This window comes from Heterodontus francisci, chromosome 26, assembly GCF_036365525.1.
Source record: "Heterodontus francisci isolate sHetFra1 chromosome 26, sHetFra1.hap1, whole genome shotgun sequence".
NCBI classification, from domain to species: Eukaryota; Metazoa; Chordata; class Chondrichthyes; order Heterodontiformes; family Heterodontidae; genus Heterodontus; species Heterodontus francisci.
The window spans coordinates 43,486,414-43,507,901 of NC_090396.1; the positions used below are offsets into that span (position 1 = coordinate 43,486,414).

The following is a 21,488-nucleotide window of genomic DNA, read 5'->3' on the forward strand; positions in this document are numbered from 1 at the left end:
ATAACCAGTTTATACTGTGCTAACCTGGCATGAAAGCTAACTCAATGGTCATTATTTGTTTGCAGCTGGCCTCAAACAGGCAATCTAAAATTGGTTTCAGGCAAATTATGATCCAGATTGACCTCCCATTGCTGCATGAATAATATATTGGCTTTGCATTTATTCAAATACCTTTAAATAATGGTATTTAGAATAGAATTTTATGTATCATACACCTAGTCCTAAGGCACAGATTAGGTCAACTTTATTCTCCTATGTGTTTGGATTTGGGCTTATACAGGGCATGTCATCGGTAATGATCCTATTAATGTGTTTTCTTAATAGAACAGCTAGATAAAAGGAACATTCTATTTGTTACAAACATGTCTTTATTAAGGTCCTTGTGTGTACTATTGAAGGTAAGCTCAGGGTTAATTGTAATAACTCTTTAATCTAAATTATGGAAATATATGGAAATCTAGTGTTCATTGAATAGCAGATATCTATTTTAAAATGCTCCGAGTACACCATAAAAATATTTAGTTGTTCAGTGAACCAAAATCTGCACCTGAAAATTATGCTGGGTGCTAATAGTAAATGACTTCCTGGCACATCAGTGTGAAATGACTGCTGTTTTTGTGGTGGCATTAACCCATTTAAAATAAACAATTTAACACCTTGATAAAAGGTTGCACAGAGTAATTTTTTTATGAATACGTTAAGCATTTGCACACTAATTTCACACAGTGTAATTGCCAGATTAAGGTGCAAGACAGAACAACTAATGTGACCAGTAGCATGTTGTAATGAGGAAGGAAAAGTACTGTCATAGTGATTCTGTATACCCACATTTAAAATTAGAATAGGCAATGAAGTATTCAGCAGACACTGCAGTGACTCAGAAATACGTGAACTTCATACTTTTTAATCCTTAAAGGACTATGGTGGGAATTTTGCACAGAACAAGCAGATTTTAGATTATTCACTGATAATTGAAATGTCTATTACTGAAGATATTTCTCTAATCCGTTTTATCACTTTCAGTATTAGAAATTCACAGAATATCATTTTAAATAAAAGGAAAAGGCATGCCATTAATTCTACATACCATCTGATCCAAGTATAGAATTTCAATGAACCAAACCATTCATTATTGTGAAGGTAAAATGGCAAGTCTAGAAGACTGGTCTTGGTGTAATGAATTCTCTCACCTTACAGCCAGCAGATGTAGTTACTAGTAAGGTGTTGACATTATGGATGGGATTTTTATTTGATTGAGAGGTTGGGATCAGGGGGCATGTGGTCACTTAAATCAGCCCCTCAGGTCAGCATGCCTGTTTCCCAATGTGAAACCAGCACGCTCCAAGTATAAATGGCTCCGCCGAGAGGTGGAAGCGCCAATCGTCCTAACATTGCGAAATGGCCAGTTAAGCCACTTAAAGAGCTTGTCAGTTCGTTAAGGACCAGTTTTGCCTTTTTATTCAGAGGCACAGGATCAATGCAGGGTCCGAAACATGACAGGGTGGAGAAGGTGCAAACAAATTGGGAAGCCACTCAGAATAGTGGGACAGCAGCAAGAGGCTCCATCAGAGAAGGAAACCTCAGAAAAGGCCCTTATTCACTGCAACCAGTCGCACAGAGTCAGGAGAATTATCTGTCATATTTCCTCACTCTTGCCAAGGGCATTTTGGGGTGTTGGGCTGTATACACCTTTGGGGTTGTTGGGGGTGAGTGTGGTGGTTGGACTGATCTGTCTGATTACAGGTCTCATGGGTTCATAAAGAGGTGTGCTCAGGAAGCCAGCATATTCCAATAGAAAGGAAGGAAGGGCATAAAAAGAAATTGGATTATATACCCTAACGTAGGGTCGACCAGTGATGAGGAGCAGCATCTCCAGGAGCAGAGGCAGACCCATGGGAAACAGGGCCGCAGGGGTCAAGAATGAGGAACAGGAAGGTGACAAAGACAATATCCTCAGCAGAGGGTCTACTCCCAAAGGAGAAGATACACGGGCATGTTGGAGTGTCAGTGCCGCAGAAGGCTGTGTCCATTCAAACAGTTGGTTGCTGACTTGTGTGCCCTTGTTGTGGATCATCCAAGGGTTCACGGCAGCTGTCACCATGATGAAATAGAACTAGTGTAACTACATGGCCAGTGATTTATCAAAGTACTGTGATATTATTCACAATAGATACACCCAAATTATCCCCAAAGTGACATTATCAACGAGGTGGCCTGTGCTCACGGCTGCTCCAACATGGTGTTTACCCTGTAGCTAAGAATGACATAGAGGCAGACTGCTCTCTAATGCCTGTCTGGGCCTGAGATGGCCGTGGCACTCGGCCTCATCGTGGAGGTGCCGGGGGGCACCTCCAAAGGCTGCTGCACTGGCATCATTGCAGGGGCAGCCTCTGCCACAGTGGCTGTACAGATGCTTCATCCATCAGAAGGGCCATGAAGGTGGATGATGATGACGGTGGCCCCCTCATCACCATCTGTCGCCATCTTAGCCCTTTCATGATGCTCTTAAATGCTGGAGGGAAACACCAACTGGGGCACAGCTGGCTTCCACTCCATGCTTCATTGTGCCATTTGCACCACTGACTGGTCAGTGCTACAGACTGCAGCATGCATTCCGTGCATGTCAGTACGCAGCTCTTGCATACACTGTGATGCCACATATGGCTCTCAATGAGGTTGGCTACTCTCTCAATGGAGGAGCTCATGCACTCAAAGCACTGAGACATTGTCGAGCAGATGAGATGAATGGACTCTTCCATTCTCATCCCATGACTAAGCGGTCCCGCAGGTAGCTCGACATGTGGGCACATATTTAAGGTAATTGACAAAAGAAGCAATGAGGAAAAACTTCGTCATGCAGCGAGTGGTTGAGATCTGGAATGCACTACCTGAGAGTGTGGCAGAGGCAGGTTCAACTGAGGCATTCAAGAGGGAATTATTATCTCCAAAGGAAGAATGTGCAGGGCTACGGGGAGTAGGCCAGGGAGTGGCACTAGGTGAATTGCTCCTGCAAAGACCCAGCACAGATGGGTCAAATGGCCTCCTATGCTCTCACGCTGGTTCTCCAGGTAGAGCCACCGGTTTCATGACTCGCAAGGCTCTGCATCTCCCCTCTGTTGAGCAAGGCTGTGCCTGTCCTCCATCCTCCGAGGGGACTGGTCACAGCCGACTCTGCCCCCCCCCCCCCCGTCTCCTCCTGCTCTGGTGTGATAGGCACCACCCTGTGCCACCCTCTCAAATAACGTGCAAGGACCCACCGAGGTGCAAATACCTGCGCTGGTGGAGGGTGCACAAGAAAGATGTGACAGTGCAGGCTTCCTCCTCTGATTCCTCAAGATCTTATTGGTGCTGTGTGGGCTCCTGTCCCTCAGCAGCTGGCCCTGTGGGAGACATAAGAGATGATGATGAGAGATCAGGACATTCAACAGATGCTCATGCTGCTTAAAATAATGAGATGACAGCTCATGCTTTGACAGCTCATTGCGCAGGGAGTATTACCATGCATCCACTGAACCCGGAGATATTGAGATGTTTTCACCCTATCTACCGCAGACCCGCATTTCTTTATTCCCAGCATCCCTGTGTCTTGAAACTCTGGTCACATCAAGGGCTAGCTCCTCAAAGTGCATCAGTGCCACAAGCCCTGGCAGCCCACTGTCTATATGTGCCCTTTTGTTCTCCCTGGCATTCAACTCCTGCTTGGCCTGCAAGGTGAAGAAAAATGAATTTGGGATGATGCCTCTCTTCCTCCCCACTCATAGCTTTTCGTCACATAAGATGTTGCAGACTGCACTCAAACCTCTTGTCCAATGTCTCTTGGGTTCAGACCTATGTTTATGGGGCTTCAGGTCTGCTGAGTACACATCTTTCCCATGGCCAGGAGAACATTATGCATCCTCTTTTGTACCCTGGTGGCTGGTCACCAGGAGGCATGCCATCTGAGTCTATCTTTGGACTCACATTTCCAGACCTGAGAAGGTCATTGAAACATTTCCTGCACTGGACCCGGTTCCTCCAGACCACTCCTCTGCTGCTGACCTCATGAGCCATCTCCAGCCAGGCCCTCTCGGTGAGGTTTGCAGGCTTTCTGTTGCCACTGGCAAGGAACAATTGGACCCGCTACATATGTCCCGCCTCCTTCCCGCATCTGCCGCCACTAATTGGGTGCTGGGCGCGACTCTAGCCCAATTACTTGCTTTCTGCATTGAAATTGCACGGCATGCACGTTGCCGACGTGGGCAGGGTCAGGACCCAGAAGTGATCGCGACATCGGGGTTCCAACACTGGAATGGAAATCCAAACCTATGTTCTTTTAACATTTTAAACACTACTAAATTCACTGAAAGCATTTTAAAAGAGAGAAAACTGTTAATTAATATTCCTCCTCCATGATCAGACTGAGCTGGGGAGCAGTTAGCCATACAATATGAGTTCATTTGCCAGTTTTAAGGGCAGTTACTGGCTCAGTGGAGATTTATGGCTTTAAAATTCAATTCCTGCCAAAGTTATAGACAACGAGTTCTGAAAACTCCTTTATATGAAGTTGTGATTACCATTGGGTAATATTGTGCTGCAGCAGATACTGACGATGCACTTTTCATTCTTTAGGGATAGTTTTTGGGTTGAACTTTTAAAAATGATAGGCAAGATAGGTTGTGCCTGCTCAGACCAGACACTGGGGGATTGATAAATCAGGGAAGAAAACATTAGGCCTGCTTGTTGAGTGCAATTTGTCTGTGTGAATTTTAAATGGGATAAGAGTGGTTTTGCTGAACATGTGATGACCTCATTAGCACCTGAAATTTATGTAGATGAATAATAACTGCAGTAAGCTGCAATTTCACATCTTTTCACTGCTTTGTTAGCTCATATAGTATGTGTGTTCCTGGGAAAACTGTGCTCTAGCCTTTAAAAGTTGATTCCTTAAAAGAATGATGTACTCTTTCCTGTTGCAGATTTAAGTGTTATCTAAGTGCTTTTTGGATTTCTTTTGTTGTCTTTTTATAATAAACAGTTATGTATCCCTTTATTTAATCTTTCATTTTTGCAATTTTAGCTTTTCTTTTTCATTGATTTTCCATTTGTCTGCATCTGTCTTTAATGGGCCCATTTCACTCTTCCTACTCTCTTAATGTTTCTCAAAGTGTTTGCTATTAGCTCTGATATCCCTTGCAAGTTTATTTTTGCACCTCTCCTTTGCATCCCTTTATTTCTTTATGTAATTCGCTCCTGTTATCAGCAGTTAAGCAAGTACAAAGTATTGAGATGTTGTAAGTTTAAAGAGCACAGATATTGACCATCTATGTGGCTACCTGCATCCCTACTTGTGTTTGAGCCAATGAGCATGTAATATGCAAGAAATTACTTGCCCTGCTGACAATAGTATATGCTGCATTTTTGGCATAATACTCCTGTGATTATCAACAGCCTATCCTGTGATTTATTCTGGGCAATGTCTTAGGACAACTGCTAATACATATAAAAGTCATGTGAAGTATGGATCCGTCACACCAGAAAGTATCACATTGCCAAATGTTACACATGTTTAAGTAGAAGCTTGCTTTATGGACACCACAGTAAAGATCTAAGCGTAGAAGTAATTGCATATTTCTGTGCCAACTACAATATTGGCTCTGCAGCAATCTGGATCTGCATGTGTGAAAGAACTGAGAAGTTGTCATGAGACCTTTGCACACAACCTCATTCAAGCACACAAAGGAACTCCTTACAGCAGGTATACTACACCCATATGTTTTGGGTTGGCCTAATTTGGTAATCTTCCAGAGGCTAGCAAACTTCATCCTGCAGACACTGTTGATGAGCCATGCAGAGCAGGAAGGCACTTACTTTTGATCACTAATCTGTATGAGGAAGGACAAGAAGGAGTTGAAGAGGGTACTGAAGAGATTTACTAAAATGATTCCAGGGATGAGAGATTACAGTTACAGGGATAGATAAGAGAAGATGGGGTTGTTCTCCTTCGAGCAGAGAAGGCTGAGAGGAAATTTGATAGAGGTGTTTAAAGTCATGAAAAGTTTAGCTAGAGTAAATAAAGAGAAACTGTTTCCGATGGCTGAAAGGTCGATGACCAGAGGGCACAGATTTAAGGTGATTGGCAAAAGAACCAGAGGTGATGTGAGGAAAATCTTTTTAACGCAATGAGTGGTTAGGATTTGGAATGCACTGCCTGGTAGGATCGTGGATAGAGTTTCAATAATAGCATTCAAAAGGGAATTGGATTAGAATTTGAAGGAGAAAGAGTTGCAGGGATACAGGAAAAGAGCCGGAGAGTGGGACTAACTGGATTGCTCTTCGAAAGAGCTGGCAGAGACTTGATGGGCCGAATGGCCCCTTCAGTGCTTTATGATAAGCAAGCTGATGTCAACTGTGATGAAAATAGCGATGCAAAAAGTGACTTCAGCACCTTCGAATGATGAGAAAAATGTTAGTCAGGGTCCTCGTGGCTGATCAATATCTATCCACACCTGCTGGCAATGCATATGTGTGGAAATTCAGTGAGGATACGATTAGGCCCACCCATGATGCCTTGCGTAGTCAAAGAGCCTGCCAACACTTCAGCTGGAATTTTACATCGGGGCAGTGGCCCCGGCCACCAGCCAAAAGTCAGGGCGAGTGCACCTCCACCGAGCCTGGAAGCCACTCCGTGATATTATGTGGCCCAGGCCCATAATTGGCCTCAGGTGGGAATTCCATCCCTCTGAGGCAGGAGGTCCTGTCTCCAAGATTTGCCGGCCAATCAGCAGGCCAGCAGCTCTTCAGTCCCAGCAGACTCACCAGGAGCAGTGGCCACTGCTGGGACTGCACCCAGTGAGAGGTGCAGCAATGGAGGAGGCCCCAGAATTGAGGTAAGTGTGTGGGGGTCAGTTGGGACATGGCGATATGCTCTAGCAGAGGTAGCTTGTGCCCTGGGGGAAGGCCCTTCACTGAGCACAGGGCATTCCCCCCACCCCCAGCCCAGAAGGAGGCCACCAGGTTTTACTGGGCAGCCTCCTGAGGTCCTGGACCACCCATCCACTGCTGGTAATATACCAGAGGCTGCGGAGGAGACCCTTAAGTGGCAACTACTTGGCCTGGGGCGGGTGTGTTAGAGAAACTTCCAAGCCTGTTTGTGAAGAAGACACTGAAACTAGGATGCTTTGGTGGAGATTGTTCATTGCTTGTCACAGAGCTTACGTCTGCTCTCCAAACAACACCCACAGCCAGGGCAGGCTGGCTCTTCTTTATATATACACACTTGAATACAATTAACTAATTAACACCAACACCTGTTCACCCTATTATCTTGAACTACCAGGTATTTATCATCCATTAACAGAACATCAGATCCAACAGGGTGGGCCATTTGTCACCTCTCCCGCCACTCATAAAATTGCAGTGGAGGCGGGAAGGCAATGGGAACGGCACCCCCCCCCCACCCCCCAACCCCTGCCTCCCACTCAATTTTACGCCCCTCCCCCACCTCTAGCCCGCTCCCACGAGGTGCATAAATTTCCCGCCTTACTATTAGGGCACATGTGTTAAAAATGGCCACTTGAATAAGGTAGCAGAGGCCATCCTTTATCCATGCCAATAAGGTGTCCGCACTTCCAGAAGAGGAATAGCAGGAGGGGAGAAAATTGGCTAAAAATGGAGGAAGAGAGAAAAGACAAAGCAATTCCCATCTGTGTGCTTGGAAAATGAATGTGATTGGGCTGGTAGCCATACAATGAATTTCCGAGATTACAAACTTCTGTCAGCATCTTTAGATTATGGTTAAATATCCTTTTAATATCCTGTTCAGTGTCACTGCAGTATTTGTAACTGTCCAGTGAATGATGTAGAAATAGCACACACCACAGAACAAATGTTTCCTCCTGACTTAAGCCATTGTACTTATATGAGCATTGGGCACTATGATGGCATTGCATAACATTACATAAAATCTCATGTGTTGCGTTTCCATAGACACCGTTCCTATGCTGAATTCTGAAAGTAGGAAATACAAGATTGATTCATTTTGATGCCGGCCACTAGGTGGTAATGCTCCACTGTCAGTAATCTTGACAATAGTGTGTTCCCTACCTAATGAATGATGCAGAGCACTAATATATAGGGAACCATGGAAAAACCTTCCGTCCACTGTGTGAATATTGAACAAAAATGCAAAATGGAAATCAAATTCATTTTCTAAGAAATCAATGCATTTTGATAAACTTGTGACTAGATTGCCAGGGAATGTTATCCTTGGTTTATGGTTATGCATGCATTGAAATCCTTATAAATATCTGATAAAAATAGCCAATTTGTAAATCCAGCTTATTTAATTATTCATCAATCAGTTAAATCTACAGAAAACACTTGACAAAACATTATACACAGAAGAGATTATCTTGCTCAGGTGTGGAAATAGATTAATGATACTTTGACTCAATGAACACCTCCTCCCAACTTTTATTTTGTGGCCTGGAGCCCCCAGTATGCTGGCTGTCACAAAGACTGCCAGCGAGGGACGTGACGGTTGTCAGGGAGTTGGCAACTTGTAAACCTCACATTTAAAATTCTTTTGATTTTTTTTCACCTCCTTACCTGGAAGGCAATTCGACCACTAGAGGAATCACACCCAAACCAAACTTGATCCTGTCTGTACACACAGTTCGATCTCAAACTTCCAGCAAGGTTCAGTATTTGGTAAACAAGAATGAGAATCTGGGCAATATTAAGGGGTACTGAGATCAATTGTGCCCCAACCACTACTCTGGCTGAGATGAGCTAAATCCGGATAGGCTGGGAATCAAACCTAAAACCTTTCTGGATTGTATGGCTCAACTGTGCACTGCTTTAACCAGCTAAAACACTGCAATATTTCTGCACCACTCTTTTATTAAAATGCTCTCTCTTGAAGGATTATTTTACCTTAAATGCCTTCTCTCCCAAATAACATTCCCTTTCAGAGTTGTAATTGAATTAGGGATTCATATAATGAGACCGAATTGGAAGAAACTTGATTCATTAAAATTCTATGCTTGAATCAAACCCATGGTTTATGTAGAGTTAACAGTACCCACTTTTCCTTTGTATCTTAATCTGCTAACATTGTGTTCTATAAATTTCTAATGCTCCATGAAATTGGAGAAATATTTGCAATGACTCAACATTTTACAATTATCTGAATGCAAGAATCCTACAGTAATCCTTGACAATTAATGAGTATTAGCTTCCAAATCAATATTTAATACTTTTATTATTTTGATTCTGGGCTATTGTTTGCTCTGCCCTACTTAATAGTCCCATGAAGCTATCAGATTATCATAAAAACTCAACTGGTTCACTAGTGTCCTTCAGGGAAGGAAACCTTACCCGCCTGGCCTATATATAACAGCACACCCACACCAATGTGGTTGACTCTTAGCTGCTCTCTGAAGTAGCCTAGCAAGCCAATCAGTTGTATCAAACCGTCAGAGCTGTACAACAGGAAAGGCCACCACCACATTCTCGGGAAAACCAGGGATGGGCAATAAATTCGACGTTGCCAATAATGCCCACATCCCGAAAATCATTTGTTTTTAAATTAATAATTCTAATTTAGATCTTTTGCAAGGGATAAGTTCTGTGCTCTGATCACGTTCTGTAGATTATTTTACACATTCAGGTCTTTTATTATATATTTTTTCACCAGTTAATTTTGTGTCATGTGCAGATCTATTTGCAGCCCTAACCATTGTACTATTATCGGCAATAAATGGCCACAAACAAAAGTAAAAATATACTTTTTGGACAACTTCTCTTTGACCATCCAAGCCATGCTCACATTCGAAATAGTAAAGCCTATCTCATGTAACAGTGCGAGAAAAAAAGAAGCTACCACTCAGTGCACAGAGTCTCAGGAATTTTTTTAATTTATTCACAGGATGTGGGCATTGCTGGCAAAGCCAATAGTTGTTGCCCATCCCTAATTGCCTTGGAGAAAGTGGTGGTTATTCACCTTCTTGAACCATTGCAGTCTGTGTGGTGAAGATACAGTGTTGTTAGATAGTGAGTTCATGAAATGAAATGAGGAACTGAAACCATTGGCTGTGTGTCTCACTTATCTGGCAACCTCAATACTACATTATCTTTAGCTGAATCCCTATATATAGGTTGACTGCATGCTTAATTTTCTGTCGATGAAGATTTGTGATTGACCGATCCATCTTATTTGATTAGGTGGCTCCAAGTCACTAAAGAACAATCAATAACATTTCTAACAGCTTGCATCCACTTTGGTGAGAATTCACAAGTTCCCTCCTTGGAATGATTTATTGATGGTTTTCCGCCTGGAGTTTTGTGCAGAAAGGGACACAGAAAATGTTGTGGATATTCAATACCATAATTTGTTTGTGTTTTAGAGTTTATACACAGAAAGATATATTTTTTTCTGTTTATTAGAAATACATTGGCCGTGAAATTGTGCTCCGTAGTGCCTCTAGTTTCGTCGCTAGATGTACCAATTTGTACCAAAATGGCATTTGTGCCACGTTTGCACACTTCCAGCGCACCCATGCTGAATGCCATCTTAGTATGGAAATTAGCACGGGTCTTATGAGCATGTGCCAGAAGTAGGCAAAGTAGGCAGATCATGATGATTAGTCAGCGTGCAACACTGATTTACACCAACGCTAACATTTTCAAGCTTGTCACTCCAGCCAACACCCTCCCTTAAACACACACAGCTGAACATGTGTTCAGCAGCAGGAAGGACCCCTCTCCCCTCCACCCACAACCAACCAGTGTTATTTAAGGGGATCATCAATCACCCTCAGGTTAGTTGCTATCAATTTCTACTGGCTCTGTTTGAGTTTGTAGCAGTGTTTGATGGCTTGTCGAGTTGGTTAAAGTTGGTGAAGTCGACAGGGAGTGCTGCTGCAAATGGAGAAGGCATTGGTTCTGATTTCCGGTCAGTCACCAGTCATGAGTGTGATAGCTTTCATCCCCCTTGGTCTGCAGCATGAGAGGGAGATGGAGCAAAAGTAGAAGAGGACAGGCTGCTTGCAGAGGGAGGAGGAGGGAGGAAAAGGGCTTTTCGCAGGAGACCTTATCCACCCAGGGACTTCCGGGAGCATTTCTCTTCCTTCAACTGAAGCCAGCAGCACTGTGCATCGTCTGTATTTTATAAAGGAGATGCTCCTGGAGCTCTTGCAACCAGATCTGCAACCTCAGAGCAGTGGGTGTGCAAGTGACCATGGCCCTGAATTTCTTCACCTCAGGATGCTTCCAGGTTGGATCAATTGACATCTGTAAATTTTCCTAGTTCGCTGTTCACTGCTACATAAGAGAGGTGACAAATGCTCTTAATGCTAGGAGAGGGGAGTTCAACTGTCCAGAGAGAGTTAGGCAGAGCATGCACATGGCTTAGCCAGGATAGCACATTTCCTCATTGTGCAGGGTACCAATGACTGCACACACAACAACAACAACACACAAGCAGCTCGATGCCGTCCAGGACAAAGCAGCCCACTTGACCATCACCCCATCCACCCCCTTTAACATTCATTCCCTCCACCACCAGCGCACAGTGGTAGCAGTATGTACCATGTACGAGATGCACTGCAGCAACTTGCCAAAGCTTCTTCGACAGCATCTTAGAAACCGCAACCTCTACCACCCAGAAGGAAAAGGGCAGTAGATGCATGGGAACACCACCTATAAGTTCCCTTCCAAGTAACACACCATCCTGACTTGGAAATACATCACTGTTCCTTCATTGTTGCTGGGTCAAAATCCTGGAACTCCCTTCCTAACAAGACTGTGATTGTACCTACACCACATAGACTGCAGCTGTTCAAGAAGGTGGTTCCCCACTACCTTCTCAAGAGCAATTAATGATGGGCAATAAATGCTGGCCTAGCTAGCAATTCACACATCCCATGAACAAATAAAAAATGACTGTTGGGTGGTGTGTAAAGTGGGGGTGTGGTAAATGGAGCAGTGGTGAGGCTAGTGGTTCATTTGTAAAGATTGGCATTTGAAAATGCATTCACTAACCCTGACCACTCGTGTGAGGTCATTAAACTTCTTCCTGCACTGCATCGAGATCCTTGGGCCTGGACTGCTGGCATTGACTGTGACAGCTACCTGCTCCCACTGCCTGCCTTGTGTCTGCCTTGAGAACTCTTGCTTCCCTGAGGGAAGAGGACCTCTTTCCTCCTGTCTACTTCCTGTACCAAGGCATCCAGAGCTACAGCAGAGAAACTTGGAACATCATCTCTGCCCTGTTGCACCACTTCCAGTCTTCTTTCTACTTAGAGACTTTTCTGTCAGCAGTTCCAGCACCTGCTGCAGCCAGAATGCAACTTGCCTTTAAGAGGTGCAGGCTGACTTTAAATAATGTAGGCTAGCTTTAAATGGAGATAGCCTCACACGACCTTTGGCCTGCTGCTGAGGCGGACAAGCACCCAACAGTGTGCTTAGCGCTGGCCTGCATGCCACTAACCTTTTAAATTAGCAGGCAGCACAAAGTTTGCATGTTGCCTGCATCACTACAAAGGGTGCAGGCTAATAACGTATGACGATCCTCGTGCCCGTTTTCTGGCCTAATTTTTCTCCCCATTATGTTTTACTTTTAAGATATGCATTAGAGTGAATGCACTAATTTGTAGAAAATTCTATATATTTATTGTTGCTGTTGATTAGTTTCCTAGGTGTACCTCCTGGGAGAGGAAGTTGTCCTCTGATTGGACCATTGTCCTTTGACATCATTTACACAGATTATCATGGACTTCAACAAATGAAACAAAACATGGGCCTCTCCTTCAAAAAATACAAGTAAGTAAGAGTTGAAATTGCCAGAACGTTTGAATGGCGTGGAAAATGTAAAGTGCAATTGAAAATCAACACAATGAAATGTGTTTAATCTGATTAATTTTGATTATGTAAATTATATATTTCTGATAGTTTCATATCTAACCAGTTGTATATGCAAATATACAAAGCTTTTGAATTAATACATAATTGTAAAGAAAAGTCGAGATTGTATGTTATGAGAACAAAGGAAATCTGGAGCAGCAGCATCTCACTTGTTCTAATCTTGATTTATGATTGATTTCTTTCACTGTCGGTCACGTTTGCCAAATAGCTACTGAACAATTTTAGTTGGTGAGGCAAAACTTTCATTTTATAGGATGGAAGAATGCAGTGTTTCTCAGAATTTTAGTGAGTTTCACCATTTTTAAACCATTCTTACAGTGTAGTGGAAAGTGTATAAACGATCACTGATCCTTTTTTAATATTGTATTCACTTCAGGGATAGGACATTTGCTACTATTTATCTTGATGGAAACATTTTATCACCTATCAGACCAATAAATAACATGGATAATAAAGTGATGATGAGGGAATATTGAGCATTAATTTCAGTGTAACTAATTTCTAGGACTTGAGAATTTTGTGGCGATACCATGTATCTCTGAGGATAGGATTTCTGCTACTACTTAGTTTGGGGCAGTACGTACCTAAAATGCAATTGAAAATCCAGAAAAACGATCAGACTGAACTGTAAAATCAAAAGGGACATAAATACACTGAAAGGAACACTGCTTATCATTTCCCACGAGAAGAGAAATCTAAAATGCTAACAGGATTATGATTAGAAATTGAAGATGGAAGAGTACAAATGGGCAAACATCGTGCCCATTCATAGTAGGGTTCCAAAATTACAGCCTGAAAACTACAGCCCAGGACTTGCTGTCAATGGACAACTTTTTAATTATCTGGTTGTTAATTTAGGTTCAGAGTGAAGCAGTCAACTTGTGATCTTTCAGATTTATGATCCAAGAACATTAATTCTGTCAGTCCCAGCAAGAAACCATAAGCTTTACAATTTAGTACTAGTGATACAGAGCTTTGCACAGTAGGAGCAATTATCTCAAAGAAGAGGGAGTCTAACCACATCCCCTTGAAATTTAATAGCATTACCATCACTGAATCACCTACCATTAACATCCTGGGGGACACCATTGACCAGAAACTTAACTGGACCAGCCACATATATACTCCAGTTGCAAGAGCAGGTCAGAGGCAGGGCTTTCTGTGGCAAGTAACTCACCTTCTGACTCCCCAGTGTCTGTCCACCATATCTTCAAGGCACAAGTCGGAAGTGTGATGGAATACTCTCCACTTGCCTAGATGAGTGCAGTTCCAACAACACCATCACCATTCAACACCATCCAAGGCAAAGCAGCCCCTATGATTGTCTCCTCATTCACCCCTTTAAACATTCACTCCCTCCACCACTGATGTACCGTGACTGCAGTGTGTACCATCTACAAGATGTACTGCAACACCTCTCCACAAACCTCTGCAGCAGGCACATGGAAATAAAACCACCTGCAAGTTCCTCTTCAAGTCACGCACTATCCTGACGTTGCCATTCCTGCATCGTCACTGGGTTAAAATCCTAGAACTCCCTACCGAATAGCATTGCTGGAGTACCTTCACCACACAGACAGCAGCAGTTCAGAAAGTTGGCTCACCACCACCAAGGGCAATTAGTGATGGAAAATAAATGTTGGCCTTGCCAACAACAACAACTTGTATTTATATATCACCTTTAACATAATAAAACATCCCAATGTGCTTTACAGGAGCATTATAAAACAAATTATAACACCAAACCATAAAAGGAAATATTAGGTCAAATGACCAAAAATGTGTTCAAAGAGGTAGATTTTAAGGAGTGCCTTAAAGGAGAAAAGTGAAGTGGAGAAAAGTGAGGTGGAGAGGTGTTGGGGGTGTGGGTGGTGGTATTCCAAAGCTTGGGGCCTAGACAACTGCAGGCACAGCCACCAATGGTGGAGTAATTAAAATCAGGGATGCACAAGAGTCTAGAATTAGAGGCGGACAAATATCTTTGAGGGTTGGGGACTATGGAGATTGCAGAAATGGGTAGGGATGAGGCCATGAGGGATTTGAAAACATGGATGAGAATTTTAAAAATCAAGACGTTGTTTTACCTGGAGCCAATGTAGGTCTGTGAGCACAGGGGTGATAGGGAAAAAGAACTTGGTGCAAGGTAAGACACAGGCAGCAGAGTTTTTGATGACCTCAAGTTTACGGAGAGTAGAATATGGGGGACCAACCAGGAGCGCAGTGGAATAGTCAAGTCTAGAGGTAACAGAGGCATGAATGAGGGTTTCAGCAGCTGATGAGCTGAGACAGGGACGAAGTCAGGTGATGTTACGGAGGTGGAAATAGACAGTCTTAGTGATGGTACAGATATGAGGTCGGAGCTCATCTCAGGGTCAAATGTGACACCAAGATTGCGAACAGGCAGGTTTAATCTCAAACTGTTGCCAGGGAAAGGGATGTAGTCAGTTGCTAGGGAACGGAGTTTGGAGCGGGGACCGAAAACAATGGCTTCAGTCTTCCCAATATTTAATTGGAGGAAATTTCTCTTCATCCAGTACTGGATGTTTGATAAGCAGTCTGATAATTTAGCAACAGTACAGGAGTCAAGAGAACGCCAACATCCCATGAATGAATTAAAAGTTAGGAATTCAGTGCAGAGGTTAATGCCACACAATTTGCAGCCTCACAACTGTCTATTCATTAATTTTATGACCTCTGAACCTGAATTACTGATGTGCATTGTTGTTGGCATAGCTCGACAGCAGGAGTAATATGTCATAAATTTATGTCTTGCAAAAAAAGCCTTGACTAGAGTGTTCAATAGCACATACCATCCTGGCACGATGCCCTAGGAATGTCGAAGTATAGGATTGAGATAAATGGATATTAGTCATCTTACACAACACTCACGTAGAAGTTCTTCAGGGAAGCTTGCTTTCCCCAGCATCGCTTTTAGTGTCATGGATGCTCTGATATCATCAAAATTACATTTTTCACTTTACTGATGACTACCCTCTACAGACCGCTTCCCATCCAAAAGACAAGTAGCAACTGATTCACTGTAGACAGGATTTAACAGTAGCAGAAAAACAGTGTTGTCTTGAATGTCAGAAGACGAGGTCAATTTCTCTGTTAAGAAAGATTGATCACAATATATGCAGATATTTAGGCTCCTGGCTTCCTAATGATATTCAGCTACCACGCAGCAAAAAAATCCAAAATCAAAAATAGCTGAAAAATCTAGCACAGCTTAGTAAATCCTTCAGAAAGCACAATAATATTTGTCACATTTATATTTCCATTAACCGACAGAACCTGTAGTTGCCCATTAATGGAATACTGAATCCTTTCTTGACAAACTACAGAGAAAATCTATCTCTTACCCTAAATTCAGCAAAGTCCAACACAGTTAATAGCAGTGGATTTGATGAGAATGGCCTGTTCCACACTGAAGTATTCTTCCTACAACATTGGAGAAATGAGCTCGACTTTCACTTCTTTCGAAGATTATGTCTGGAGAAGCTCCCCACACTTAACCCAGACTTCCATGTCATAACAAAAACACAAGAGCTGCTGCAGCTGTACAATTCCAAAAAAAGGTTGCCCAGAATGAAGCTGCATGCACTTCTTCCCTTTCCTCTGAAACACATAAAACTCAATATCAGAGTTATTACTTGCTTGCCTCAGGTTACTATCATATACAGTAGGCCGTGAAAATCCATGACTTACCATTTGGTACCAAACATAAAGTCTTTATGCACTTTAAATTGTGTTAACTATTTGTCCTTGCAAATATTTCTCAGTTGTACCCTTTGGTTGAGTGAATAATATAAGTCTACAGAGAGGGTGGGAATTCTGCGACAAGTAACCCACCTCCTGACTCCCCAAAGCCTGTCCACCATCTACAAGCACAAGTCAGGAGTGTGATGGATTGCTCTCCACTTGCCTGGATGAGTGCAGCTCCAACAATGCTCAGGAAGCTTGACACCATCAAGGACAAAGCAGCCCGCTTGATTGGCAGCCCTTACACTGCCTTAAACATTCACTCCTTCCACCACTGACGCATGGTGGCAGCAGTGTGTACCATCTACAAGATGCACTGCAGCAACTCACCAAGATTCCTTCAACTGCACCTTCCAAACCTGTGACCTCTTCCACCTAGCAGGACAAGGGCAGCATCTGCAAGTTCCCCTCCAAGCCACACACCACGCTGTCTTGGAAATATATCACCGTTCCTTCACTGTCACTGTCCTGGAACGCCCTTCCTAACACTGTGGGTGTATCCGCACCACATGGACTATAACAGTTCAAGAAGGCAGCTCACCACCACCTTCTCAAGGGCAATGAGGGATAGACAACATATGCTGGCCTTGCCAGTGGCGCCCACATCCCATGAAATGAATAAAGAAAATTACTGTTGGTGATATTCGTGGATAATTGCTTACCTTATTTTTAAAATAAATGCGTGTTGACACCTGCTTTAAGATAATAGGTACAAGGAATGTCTGACAGAAGTGGTAATGATTTATCCATTGATATTACCATTGGTCATACTGTTAAATGGAAGCAATGGTATGATAATAAGAGCAACTAAATGCTTCTGGGCAATGTCTTAAAGATGGGGCCCAACAGCAAAATGCTTCCAGATTCTGACTTCCTTTGAAGTGAGCAACATGGACTTCGGAAATCTGAGCTTTAATATAAAAATAAAAGTGTTGGTTTGTGTGTTTAGTGAAATTGTTCTATCACTAGACAACAGGCACAAATCAATCTAGATGTTTGTTGCATGGATAAAAGGTGAAGAACGCTTTTATTCAGCACTGAACTGAGTAATTCAATCTGTATTCAAAAGAACTTTTGGACATATCTTAACTAATTGAAAGGATGAAATAGGCCATCAATTGAAGTAATAGTACATGTCTGCTTCACATCCCCTATGACTTTAAAGATAATAGCTTTCTAGGAAGAACAAGCTGTACTTAAAGGACCACATATCTGCAAGGGGAAGTACATGTTTGGGATGTTTGCAACAGTGGCTTGTGCTCAGTGTCTGTGCTCTCATATGCCACTGTTGAAATTATTTTACAGCTCTGTTCTACATCCCTCCTGCTGAGATTGTCAGTTGTCACTAGCCCACTTCCTTCCAAGTCACTCTCATTTTCCCATCAGACTTGTTTCTCGCTTGCATTCATCTGTCTTCTAGTTTCTCATTCTCGCCTCTATATGATCCTTCCCTGCTGCTCTCCATTAAAATTTCATATTACAAACTATGCCCATTTCAGCTCTGAACTCTTAAAACCATGAATACTGATCGACCATTTTAGCAATAGTGGTAGCTTGCCAACAGTGTCGCCTCTGCAACAGTGACACAGAGCAATTATTATTTTTAAAAAGCTACTAGAATAGTTGTGGTTAGCAAAATATAATGGAGTTCATGTTAGATTGTAGAAAGTAAACTATTTATGACCTGACCAATATAACACAGCTGAGTAACGTGGCCATAATACTTAATAATTTTTTTTCTGTGAACTGCCTCTGCCTTATATAACTTCTGTCTATAGCACATTAGCTCCTTAGACCTCACACTGTTTAGGTTTGCTAACTAACTCCTATCTATCAACTTAAATCTTCTGAAAAAATTGTTCAGCATCCTTTACGAGATCTTCCAGCTGACATCACCCATGGTATACAGATATACTCAGTATTTCCACCAGATAAAAGGGCAATAGTCAAGCTTTTCATTTCCAGATGCTAATTAAGAGACTTCCTTTTCATAAAACAGCATTGCACACCACTAATCCACTCTAACCACTCTCGGCAAAGCAAACAGCACAGCACATTCATTAAAAAATGTCAGTTGCAACTCTGGACAGGCATTGCGCACCTGTAGGGTTGAATTTTACCAGCCCCCCCGACGTCAGGAGTTGTGGCGGGAGGGCCCAGAAAATATCTCCGGAAGAGGCCCCTCACCCTTTTTACCAGCGGCAGTGACGCCTCGGGACAGCCCCCTCGCCACTCAGTGACAGGAACTTAATTACAATATGTTAATCAATGTAAATTAAATTAATAAACATTTACCTTTCCAAGATGGCCATCCCACACCGATATTCCGGCCGGTTGCTGGACGTCCTGTGCCTTCGGACCTCCGTTCGGAGATCCGAGATGGAACACTGTTGGGGAGGGGGGAGGAGTGAAGCTTTCAGGGCGGGAGGGGGGGTTAGAGTGGAGAAAACTCTTCCTATTGGTTGCAGAGATGGTCGGAAGGGGTTGAGGGGCAATTGTAATAAAGTTCGGGGGGAAAGTTCGGGATATGAATAAAAGTTTTTTTCTGGGGGGACAGGGCAATTTATAGATAGATTACTCATTGTGGGGGTGGGAGAGGGGATTCAAAGCTGTATTAAAATTTTAGTTTTATTAAATATTTAAAAGTCCCTGAAGGGCTTGAAGCCTTTAAAAGGCACCTGCGCCTGAACGGTGGGGCCAGACACCGTTGCTGGGGATGGAACGGCCACCCCTTCTATGTCATTAGGGGCAGGCACTCCGCCTCCTCCATGTAAATGAGCTGCTGCGTGAAATATCGCAGCAAGTCCTGTGCCTTTTTTGATGCTCGCCGACGATCTTGGAGGCGACCTTTCAAAATTCAGGCCATAGTGTTTGATGGATGAGTTTGATTGTAATAGTCTATCCACTTAACTGTGTTCACTGTGTTTGATTGCTTAAGCCTATGGGTGGAGTTTAGAGTTAAAAGTGAAACTAAAAGACACAGCTTGGATCTTCTATAGAAAACAGACTGGCTGCTATGGGGTGACACGTATGAAACCATTTAAGAATGAATGTAGTGTAAATACTGTAAATAAACCAGCTGGTGATTTAATACAAGTGTGTGATATCTGCATTGCTCTGAGATAAATCAGATATACATAGCATATCCAGCAACCCGGCGTAAACATAACAGCACCTGGGTACCAGAAACCTTTGTGAGCTTTGTAGGGGCTTTTTTTCCAAAAATATGCTTTATTCATAAAATTTGTAAAAGTATATTACATAACAGTTCAAATTTGACATCACATAAAGTGCAATACAGATCAGTTTCGTTCAATACAGTAATGAGGTGTCTCATTACACGTTATATTTACAATGTAAATTTACATTTCATGTCAAACATTCTCTAGTGCATACGGCCCAAGGGGTTTTACATGGTTTCCAGCCCCTCGTCATACTATAGTGGGACAGCCTTACACAGTGGGCTTTCCCCATTGAGCCTTTGCGGTGGCTGCCCCAAGCATTAGTGTCTCCCTCAGCATGTATTTCTGGACCTTGGAATGTGCCAGTCTGCAACACTCGGTCATTGACAGCTCTTTGCACTGGAAGCCCAGCAAGTTTCGGGCAGACCAAAGTGCGTCTTTCACCGATGGTCCTCCAGCAGCAGTCGATGTCTATCTCGGTGTGTGTCCCTGAGAACAGCATGTAGAGCACTGAGTCCTGCGATCCGGAGCTGCTCAGGATGAACCTGTACAAAAACCACTGCATCTCTTTCCAGACTTGCTTTGCAGAAGGAGAAGGACAACGGTCTCTTCCCCACCGCAGCTGCCTCAAGGGTCAGTGGGCTGAGGCAGTGAGACTCCGGGCATGCAGAAGGATTTGACGGGGAGGGTCCTTCTCACCACCAGCCAAGCTACGTCTTTGTGCTTGTCTGAAAGTTCTAGCAATGAGGCAGTCTGCCAAATGGGTTTGACAATCTGCTTGGGCAACCATCCGACAGGATCCACCATCTCCTTTTCCCACGGGGCCTCAAGGATGTTACATGTGGATCACTGCCTGATGGACCTGTGATCTAAGGTGTTTTTCTGTACAAACTGTTCCACGAGGGTCAAGTGGTACAGCACGGTCCAACTGAATGGCGTGCTCTGCAACAACATGGCCAGACCCATCCTTTGTAACACCTGGGGCAGATAGAACTTCAGCATGTAATGACACTTGGTGTTTGTATACCAAGGGGTTTACGCACAGCCTGATGCAGCTGCTGTCAAAGGTGGCCATCAGGATGAGGGTGACATTGGGTAAATCTTTTCCTCCTTTATCTAGAGATTTGAACATCATGTTCCTGTGGATATGGTCTATTTTCAATCTCAAGATAAAGTGGAAGATGTCTCGGGTGACTGCCACAGTGCACACTGCCTGCGTCACCGAGAGCACCTTGCACCTGATGACCAGGTTCTTACCCGCAATGGAGAGGGAGCATCGTTCCACATGCCCAGTTTCCATTTCACCGTGTCTACTTGCTCCTTCCAGTTTTAGGTGCACGCCCTGGCCTCTCCAAACCATATCCCAAACATCTTCAGGTAGTCTGACCTAACAGTAAAGGGGAGAAAGAATCAGTCGGCCCAGTTCCCAAAGAACAGGGCCTTGCTCTTGCCGCGATTTACTTTGCCTCTAAAGGCCAGTTCGAACTGGTCGCAAACAACAGTGGATCCGAGCAGAAGACAGCGATGCCGTTCATATACACATTCCATGGGGGCTACATAAGAACATAAGAAATAGGAGCAGGAGTAGACCATATGACCCAGTGAGCCTGCTCCGCCATTTGATATTTTCATGGCTGAAGT

The 21,488-nt window shown here is 43.3% G+C and overlaps 1 protein-coding gene across 2 annotated transcripts in view; it reads left to right on the forward strand.

Annotated features, from left to right (window-relative positions):
- The window catches only part of LOC137384291 (alpha-1,6-mannosylglycoprotein 6-beta-N-acetylglucosaminyltransferase B-like), a 994,997-nt gene that overhangs the window by 749,795 nt on the left and 223,714 nt on the right, over positions 1–21,488 (forward strand). For both annotated transcript variants that reach the window (XM_068058117.1, XM_068058116.1), the window contains one exon: positions 12,670–12,801. In XM_068058117.1, coding sequence (XP_067914218.1) covers positions 12,670–12,801 — 132 coding nt within the window. The remainder of the gene's footprint in view (positions 1–12,669; positions 12,802–21,488) is intronic.